This window comes from Callithrix jacchus, chromosome 5, assembly GCF_049354715.1.
Source record: "Callithrix jacchus isolate 240 chromosome 5, calJac240_pri, whole genome shotgun sequence".
NCBI lineage: Eukaryota > Metazoa > Chordata > Mammalia > Primates > Cebidae > Callithrix > Callithrix jacchus.
Genome location: NC_133506.1, coordinates 106,519,366 through 106,528,733, shown reverse-complemented (window position 1 = coordinate 106,528,733; position 9,368 = coordinate 106,519,366). Strand labels below are relative to the sequence as shown.

Sequence of the window (9,368 nt, the reverse complement as noted above, 5' to 3'; positions counted from 1 at the left end):
TGTCCTGGTTTGTTTTAACACAGAAAGGTGGGTCCTGGAGCCACTGGTAGGGAAGAAGGGAAATAATTTTCAGTTGAGCAGCATAAAATTGCTCTTTGTATAGGTTAAAGATGGCCAGTTGGCATTATCATAGGTTTTTCTGTTTGTTTGTTTTGAGACAGAGTCTTGTTCCGTTGCCCAGGCTGGAGTACAGTGGTGTGATCTTGGCTCACTGCAACCTCTGCCTCCAGGGTTCAAGTGATTCTCCTGGCTCAGCCTCCTGAGTATCTGTGATTACAGGAGTGCATCACCACATCCAGCTAATTTTTTTGATTTTTAGTAGAGGCAGGGTTTCACCATCTTAGCCAGGCTGGTCTCTTAACTCCCGACCTCAGGTGATCTGCCTGCCTCAGCCTCCCAAAGTGCTGGGATTATAGGCATGAGCCTCTGCTCCTGGCCTAGAGGGTTTTATAAGCAGTATTTTAAAAGTGTAGTTGGGCTGGGTACAGTGGCTCACACCTGTAATCCCAGCATTTTAGGAGGCCAAGGCTGAAGGATCACTTGAGGCCACGAGGTCAAGATCAGCCTGGGCAATATAGCGAGACTCTGTCTTTACAAAATTATAAAATTGACAGTGCAGTGGCTCATACCTGCAGTCCTAGCACTTTGAGAGGCCAAAGCAGGAGGATCGCTTGAGCCTGGGAGTTTTGAGACCAGCCTAGGCCACAAACCTTCTCTACAAAAAAAGAAAATAAAATATACAAAATTTAAAGATTAGCCATGTGTGGTGGTATGCACCTGTAGTCCCAGCTAGTTTGCAGGGTGAGGCAAGAGGATTGCTTGAGCCCAGGAGTTTGAGGCTACAGTGAGCTATGATCACATCGCTGTACTCCCACCCTGGTGACATATGAAGAAGCTGGCTCAAAATAAATATACAAGATTATAATCGTTAAAGTCAAATACCTTGGCTTTGGATCCTAGTCCTGCCACCTGCTGGGTAAGGCATTTAACCTTTTATGCCTCAGTTTCCTCCCCCATAAAATAAGGATAATTATGGCAGCTATCTGACAGACTGTCTGAATGATTGCACAGGGCAATATAAGTCAACTATTTAGAACAGTTTCAGATCCTGTAAGCTCCATAGGAGCTTACAGCTGCTGTCATTATCAATCTCATCCTCACAAAGCCCTCGTTAGGACTGCAGCCTCACTCCAGCGTCCTCTGCAGACCATTTCAATTCCACAGCCAGCATCTCCCTCGTGGTGATAGTGGGACCCTCACTCCCCACACTGCTTCCCTCTCCTGGAGCTGGCTTCGTGTGTTGGGGGGTTTCTTTTTTTTTTTTTGGGAAAAAAAAAAAAAAACCGCAGTCTTGCCGTGTCACCCAGGCTGGAGTGCAGTGGCACAATCTCAGCTCACTGCAACCTCTGCTTCCTGGGTTCAAATGATTCTGCCTCAGCCTCCTGAGTAGCTAGGATTACAGGCATCCGCCACCACGCCCAGCTAATTTTTGTATTTTTAGTAGAGACAGGGTTTTACCATGTTGGTGAGGCTGGTTTTCAACTCCTGACCTCGTGATTCACCTGCCTCAGCCTTCCAAAGTGCTGGGATTACAGGCGTGAGCCACCGCACCCAGCCTAGGGCTGGTTTCTTATTCCATCTGCAACTCTTTAGTTTTTTGTTTGTTTTCATTTTTTTGTTCCTTTGAGACAAGGTCTTGCTCTGCAGCCCAAGCTGGAGTGCAGTGGTGTGAACATGGCGCACTGCAGCCTTGACCTTCTGGGCTCAAGCTCTCACCTCAACCTCCCTAGTGGCTGGGACTCCAGGTGTGCGCCACCATGCCGGCTCCACTGGCAGCTCTGCAGTTTCATTTAACATATAGCTACCTCCTTCAGAAATGTAAATGCCTCTGTTGTTCTAGATCCACCAGGCTCCTCTCTGAGTCCCTCATCTCCTTTTTGTCTTAGCAGGTTACACATCTATTTGCCTTCCCTCCCTGCCCCTCTCTCTCCACCTCCTGTCTTTCCTAGCTCAGCCCAGAAACCAGTATCCCTCTCCTCCCTCCCACAAAGAAGCACACAGCTGTCTTGGTTGGCACCAGTGTTTATTTCAGGAAGCAGGTCTGGAAGACCTGGGGCTGTCCAGTGGAATCCTGGTTCTCACTTGGCCTTCGGGTTGCGGAACTTTCGTCCAGCAAATATAGCCTTGTCCCCAAGAGCCTCCTCAATCCTAGAATGCAGGCAAAGTCAGGGCTGCTGCCTTCCAACCCAACAGCCTTCAGCACCCCAATGCCCAGGCCCAATGCTCCCACTGTACCTCATGAGTTGGTTGTATTTGGCCAGACGCTCCGAGCGACAGGGGGCGCCAGTCTTGATCTGATGAGGGAAGAAGGATTTGGAGGGTTGGGTGAGGTTAGAGAGGAGGGAGTTGGACCCGGCCCCAAGGGAGCATTCACCTTAGTGGGAGGAGGCCAGGGACCCCAAGAAAACTTGGTCAGACACTCAATAGAGAGAAGCTACAAGTACCTGTCCTGTGCAGAGTCCCACCACAAGGTCAGCAATGAATGTGTCCTCAGTCTCCCCAGAGCGGTGGCTCACCATCACTCCCCAGCCGTTAGACTGAGCAAGTTTGCACCTGGATGGGGAGGACATTTGATGAGGACTTCTGGAACCTCCTCAGTGGGAGAGCAGGGGTTGGGTGGGGCCTCTCCCTTCTGTTTTGAGTAGCAGGCACTCTGCAGGGAGGGCAGTGACTAAGTTCGTTGAGAAACAGGAGAGGAAAAGACTTCTCATCTTGATTTTGGGCTCTTGAGATGCTGCTGAGAAGAACAGCAGAATCAGAGAGGAATAGTGTGGGGTGGGGGTGAGGATCATGTCAGGGCTACAGTGGCAAAGCACTTGGAGTCAGGCCAAGGATTAGTCAAAGCCTTGATGTCAAGGTGTGGGTAGGTCAGGTGCCAGAAGAAGGGTAAACTTGGAATTAGTGAGTGAGACTGTAGCTGAACTGAACAGAGCTGGGGCAGAGGGAGGCTACGGTGAGCCTCAGGGTCAGGAGGCACTCACGCCTGGATCGATTCAGTCACCGAGCCAATCTGGTTGACCTTCAGCAGCAGACAGTTGCAGGCCTTCTTCTCAACGGCCTGGGCAATCCTCTTGGGGTTGGTGACTGTCAGGTCATCCCCCACAATCTGGATGTTCACTCCCGAGAGGAACGAGGTCCAAGTGGCCCAGTCATCCTGGTCAAAGGGGTCCTCGATGGAGACCACTGGTGGGGGTTGGTAGCAGATACAGGGCTAGAGGTCAGAAGGGGCCTCACGCAGGGGTGACACGGCAGAAGAGCTTAAATGGGGATGTCAGTGGGGCTAAAAATGGGAAGGATCCAAGTGGATGGTAAAGCAGGTCACTGACATCAGTATGGTAGAGAGCTGCATGGGACTCGGGCAGGGACACTAGGGCACCTGAGAGCCTCACCAGGGTAGTTCTTGATGAAGCTCTTATACAGCTCTCCAAGTTTCTCCCCAGTGATGTGCCGTGCGGGATCATCAGGTGACTTGAAGTCAAGATCGTACTTCCCATTGCGATAGAACTCAGACGCTGCCACATCCATGCCGATCACCACCTTGTCTGGATAACCAGCTGCCTGGATGGCTGTCTTCAGCAGCTCTAGGGCTGGGAGAGGAGCAAGACAGGACCTGAGACTCCAGTGCCCCCTTGTCTGCAGCCTCCCCTGCCCGTGTGGAGATCCGGGGGGTCTGCCCCCCGGGGTGCTCAACACTGACCCTCATTGTTCTCCAGGATGTTGGGTGCGAAGCCACCTTCATCACCCACATTGGTGGCATCCTTCCCATACTTGGCCTTGATGACCCCCTTGAGGTGGTGGTAGACCTCAGCACCAATGCGCATGGCTTCCTTGAAGGAGCTGGCTCCCACAGGCAGAATCATGAACTCCTGCATGGCCAGCTTGTTTCCAGCATGGGAGCCCCCGTTGATCACGTTGAAAGCCTGAGATGGGGAGAGGGTGCCTGGACCTGAGCTGGGGCATAAGGGCTCAAGAAGGGATAGGGGCAGGGGTGTTGGGGTGGAAACCTGGCTTCACTACTTATTGGCTCAGTGGTCTAGGATGAGTAATTTTGCTCATGAGCCTCTTTCCTCATTTCATTTTTTTCTTTTTCTTTTCTTTTCTTTTTTTTTCTTGAGACAGAGTCTTGCTCTGTTGCCCAGGCTGGAGTTCAGTGGCACTATCTCCGCTCACCACAAGCTCTGCCTCCTGGGTTTGAGAGATTCTCCCGCCTCCGCCTCCTGAGTAGCTGTGACTACAGGTGTGCACCACCATGCCCAGCTAATTTTTATATTTTTAGTAGAGACAGGATTTCACTGTGTTGGCCAGGATGGTCTCAAAACTCCTGACCGTGATCCACCTGCCAAGTCTTCCAAAGTGCTGGGATTACAGGTGTGAGCCACCGCACCCGGCCTCTCTTTCCTCATTTCTATAAAATGGGGATAGCACCAACTTCCCCGTAGGATCTTTTGCTGAAAATTAGAGAAACTGAATGTAAAGTTCTTAGCATGTGCCTGGTATATAATAGCTAACATTTTTATAGCATTTACTACATGCCAGGCAATAAGTACTTGACATTTTAGCTCATTTCATTCTCAAAACACCTATATTCATTGGTATCATTATTAACCCCCATTTTACAGATGGAGAAAGGGACACATAGAGCACTTAAAGAACTTGCCTAAAACCATACAACTAATAACAGGCAGAGGCAGGATTCAAACTCAGCAATCTATCTCTAGAGTCCATGCTCTCAGGCAATCTTCCTAGTAACTAACAAGAAATGGTAACATTATTAGTGAGATTAAATTCAAAAAGTTTCCCTTCAGTAAGAGGGCACTGGTTTTAGAAGGAACTCAAGGACTGGGTGTGGTGGCGCACACCTGTCATCCCAGCACTTTGGGAGGCTGAGGCGGAGGATCACAAGGTCAAGAGATCAAGACCATCCTGGCCAACATGGTGAAACCCCATCTATACTGAAAACACAAAAATTAGCTGGGCATGGTGGCGTATGCCTGTAGTCCCAGCTACCTGGGAGGCTGAGGCAGGAGAACTGCTTGAACCCGTAAGGCAGAGGTTGCGGTGAGCTGAGACTGCACCACTGCACTCCAGCCTGGGGGATAGAGTGAGACTGTCTCAAAAAAAAAGGGGGGGGGATTCAAGAAGATACAAAGAAATGCCAAGATCCTTGGCACAAAGAAACTCTCGATATGATTTGGGGGGTGGGGGGTGGGGTTGGAAAGAGGCAGGAGTTATGGAGCCTAGGATTGGAAGGCGAAGGAATGGGGTTATATGGCAGGGAAGGAAGCGCAGAGAGGTTTCAGGGAAGGTTTGGATTGTGGAAAAGAGGGAGGGGCTGGACCACAGCAGAAGAGATTGTTTCAGGAAATGCTTCTTAGGAGCTGTCTGAAAGGTGAATTTTCCAGGGGGGCATCCCTGGCTGGGCGGGGGGGCGGATCTAGCAAGGAGAGATCTGGCAGGGGGTGGGGGTGGGCAGCTGCACTCACTGGCACTGGGAGTATGAGGTCAGGGTTCCCAGCAAGATCTGCAATGTGGCGGTAAAGGGGGACCCCCTTCTCAGCTGCTCCCGCCTTACACACGGCCAAGGACACGCCCAGGATGGCATTGGCCCCAAACTTGGCTGGAAGGAGGCAAGTGGGAAGAAAGGGTGAGAATTTCTGGAGGGTTTGGGGTGGCCACTCCAGGAAGAAGCCAGAGTTCCAAACCACTGAGAATGAAGAATTGGTTAACAGATCTCTCTCCCACTGCCTGAGCAGCTCTGGGAGCCCCCACCCCCAGGGAATGTCAGCTGCATGTCTGTGTCTACAGCCCGGCCCAGGCCTGGCAGAGGGCAGCCATAGGAAATGCCTGTGGAATGAAGACAAATCCATCCAGCTGTGGTGTGACCCAAAACGGGGAACCCAGAAATAACCCATCAGGCCTCACCCCTGTGGCCTCTCGCCACCTCTCCCACACCTCATCCCTTCCTCGCTGTCCCCACCACTAGCCCTTCACTCACACTTATTCTCGGTCCCATCCAGCTCAATCATAAATTTGTCAACTTTTTCTTGATCCACAACACTTAGTTTCTGGAAGGGTAGGTGTGAGAGGGGAGAGCAGAGGTCAGATTTCACAGAAGTCAGGATAAGTGAAAATATTTGGGAGAAGAGGCGCTTGAGGGCTGAGGAAGCAGGGGTCTGGGAGGAGGCTGCAGGGAGCAGGACTCTCCACTTGCCTTTTCCAGCAAAGCAGGGCCTAGAGTCTTGTTGATGTGTTCCACAGCCTTCAGGACTCCTAGAGAGGCCAGAGGACGAGGTTTGGATCTCAACCAATTGGGCTTCTTTCTGTGGACCCCAGCTCCTCAGGAGCTTTGGAGTTTCCAGTCCTCTGCCCATTGTACACCCATGTCCTAAAGGCTCCTTCTGCACTGGTTTCTCCTTACCTTTCCCCAGATAGCGGGCTTTGTCTCCATCTCTTAGTTCCAGAGCTTCATAGATACCCGTGGAAGCCCCACTGGGCACAGCTGCTCGGAATCGGCCTGGAGCAGGAGGAATTGCAAGATCACAGGGATGGCTGGGCGCAGTGGCTCACACCTGTAATCCCAGCATTTTGAGAGGCCTAGGCAGGTGGATCACTTGAGGTCAGGAGTTCAAGACCAGCCTGGCCAACATGATGAAGTCCTGTTTCACTAAAAATACAAAAATTAGCGGGGTATGATAGCACAGGCCTGTAATCCCACATACTCAGGAGGCTGAGGCATGAGAATCACTTGAACCTGGGAGGCAGAGGTTGCAGTGAGCCAAGAAAGCACCACTGACTCCAGCCTGGGCGACAGAGCAAGACTCCATCTCACAAAAAAAGGGAGATCACAGGGAGTCCCATCTACCCCTCAAAGGGCTGAGGTATCCTCTCTGAGCTCAGGGACAAGAGGCAGTGCAGAGAGAGACTCCTGCATCTCCCAGCTTCTAGCTCTGGTGCCGGGTTGCAAGAAAAAAGCTTGGGAAGAAATCTGAGAAAGGGAACCCCAGAGAAAGCAGAGGATACGGCACAGAAATGAGGGTCAAAGACCAAAGGGTTGGGGTGTTCTGAGGCAAGCTTATTCAATGGGTCTGGTGTTACCCTTGGCTGTGTGCAGGTCCACCTCCACTGTGGGGTTGCCCCTGGAGTCCAGGATTTCCCGAGCAAAGATTTTCTGCATGGCCATGGTTGCAGGGCAGGAGGTGTGAGTGAGTGTAGACAGTTGATCTCTTAAGGAATCAGAAATCCCTTGCCCTTTAAGAGTCTTCCCCACTCCAAGAAGGCAGGTGCTGGAACTAAAAATACCCTACAAAAAGGTCACAGACCAAAGAGGCAGGCACAGCCCCCTCCCCCACTGAGAACAGCTCTCATTCCACCCTCTCATCCTAAGAATCCAGGGGCCTCTCATCTATAACTCCTCGGATTCCGCCACTCCCCAAGCCCCCACCTCTCCCACAGCTGCACTCCTGCCTTCTCCTTCCACCCTTCTGGTTGAACAGTCTGTTCTCCATGGCTGGTAGCCTTCAAATCCTTTCTGGTTCTTGTTTTCCTGCTCCCAAATCCTCTTGGGCCCACAATTCCCAGTTAGGTTCCAACTCTAACTGCCCTTCTTTATTCATCCCTGCTGCCCCTCCTCACAGCCTCCTTTCCCTAGATTCTTGGGTGCTCCCAGAGTTTGTCCCATCTGCTTGCTCCAGTCGCCCCTTCCCGCAGCTTTTTCTAGCACCCTGAATCCCAGGAGGAGAAAAAGCAGAAATGTCCCTTGATTCCTCCAAGCCAACACCATGAGCACCCTTTACTGCCTCCACCCGCCCGGGGCTGGAATATTCACCCAACCTGGGATGTCTTCGCTGGAGAGCTGGATGGAGCTCCGAGTCTAGGTGGCAGCTGGGACAGTGTCAGCTCACCCCCTCTCAGGCTGCGAATTTATCCCTGAGCCACCCTGTCCCCAGCCAGCCCCGCCTCTCTCTCTCTCTCCATCCTCCCCCCTTCACACTGGGCTGGCAGCCAAGCGCCCACTACAGCCTAAAGCAGAAGTCTCTGGCCCTGGGCTCCTGCCCCCTTACCAAAGGTCAACTACTATCTCCCACTGTCTTTCTGTCCCCCAATAACAGTCCCTGCTTTTAATTCCACCAATCGGGAGAAGAAGGGGAGATGCTTCAGATTGGGGGTCCCCCCATCCCAGGATTACATTCCCCTTTTGCAAACGTCAAGAAGCATTAGTGACCTTTAGGAAAGGCCAGGGGTAACCTGAGCCCTGCAGGGCTGGGGAGGGGGCCTGGAAGAGGGGGCTGCAGGATTGACGTTCACACATGCTCAGATCGCTGGGCGGGCCTCTGCCCTCAGTGGGGGAAGGAACGGGACTTCTGGGCAACTCTGAGGTCTAAAATTGAACCCCCACCCTACTCAGAAGGCGAGAGGGTTTCACCTCTTAGGGTCCTCCTAACGGCCATTCTCGGCGCCGCCCCACCCTATCCTCTCCAGGCCAGCCAGCGCGGGGATGAGTTAGGGGCCAGGAGACGAATTTAGACGGGCCCTCTGCGCTGGCCTGGCGCCCGACTGATGAGGCTGGGAAAGCACTTGTCGCCCGGCGTGGACTCTGTCGTTCAGGAGCCCCTCTCCCTACCGACTGTGGGCGCTCAGCGCACGGTCCCAGCCCATCAATGAATGGGGTTAAATCGAGAGTGAACAAAAATGAATGGACCGAGGACGAGTGGCCCTTTGTGAACTTCTGCACGCCTGGGGCTCCTCCGGGACCCTGCTCCTAACATTGCGGGGGTGGGTCTCTGCTGTCGGTAGAGCTCTTCACCTTGCCGGCTCTGGAGCTAGTGCGGGGTCCGCCCCGAGTTCCTCTGTAGTTATGCCTGCCCTAACTCGGAGGTTCTTCCTGCCCGCGCATGGGTAGCCCGCACGGGGTGACTCACCCCCGCCGCCCTTTCCCCAGCCCAGCTCCCTGCCCCGCCGGCCTCCCAGCCCCCACCCCAGGCCACCTGCCCGGCCACCCGCCCCGTCTCTCCTCTCGCCCCGCCCCTCATCTCGGGCCGCTCCTCCCGGGATTTTTCCACCCCGGGGTAGGGGTGCGGCGGGCCAGGGGTCAGGAGATGGCTGGCGGGGAGCGCCGCCACGTGCCCGGGAGCGGCCCCGCCCGAGCCCGCCAGTGACTCAGCCGCGCGGCTGTCTAGGAACACGGGCTCGAGGGGCGTCGGGGACGGTGGGATCCAGAGTGGACGCCAGGGTTGCGCACCGCGCTCGGGAGGATGAGAGAGAAAACCAAGTCCCTTTCCGCCCCGGCATCGTTCTATGACCGGGCGCCC

The 9,368-nt window shown here is 53.5% G+C and overlaps 1 protein-coding gene across 2 annotated transcripts; it reads right to left on the bottom strand.

Annotated features, from left to right (window-relative positions):
- Positions 1 to 2,066: 2,066 nt before the first annotated feature.
- ENO3 (enolase 3) lies at positions 2,067 to 7,954 on the bottom strand. 2 transcript variants are annotated; one of them, XM_035301051.3, is made up of 12 exons: positions 7,891 to 7,954; positions 7,156 to 7,360; positions 6,479 to 6,574; positions 6,272 to 6,330; positions 6,056 to 6,125; positions 5,544 to 5,677; positions 3,758 to 3,980; positions 3,450 to 3,647; positions 3,042 to 3,243; positions 2,505 to 2,613; positions 2,296 to 2,354; positions 2,067 to 2,208 (listed from the first exon to the last, which is right to left on the bottom strand). In XM_035301051.3, exons 2-12 carry the CDS (start codon positions 7,238 to 7,240, stop codon positions 2,139 to 2,141), a joined length of 1,305 nt encoding a protein of 434 aa, XP_035156942.1. In that variant the 5' UTR covers positions 7,241 to 7,360; positions 7,891 to 7,954; the 3' UTR covers positions 2,067 to 2,138. The 2 variants fall into 2 exon arrangements, with proteins under 2 accessions (XP_035156942.1, XP_035156941.1); XM_035301050.3 differs by having other exon boundaries at positions 7,156 to 7,349.
- Positions 7,955 to 9,368: the final 1,414 nt, after the last annotated feature.

Coding starts and splice junctions, on each gene's coding strand:
- ENO3 (XM_035301051.3), bottom strand. CDS start 7,240: ATGGCCATGCAGAAAATCTTTGCTCGGGAAATCCTGGACTCCAGGGGC. Junction 6,575..7,155: donor GGACCTGCACACAGCCAAGG/GTAACACCAGAC, acceptor CTCCTGCTCCAG/GCCGATTCCGAGCAGCTGTG. Junction 3,648..3,757: donor CATCCTGGAGAACAATGAGG/GTCAGTGTTGAG, acceptor CTCCTCTCCCAG/CCCTAGAGCTGCTGAAGACA.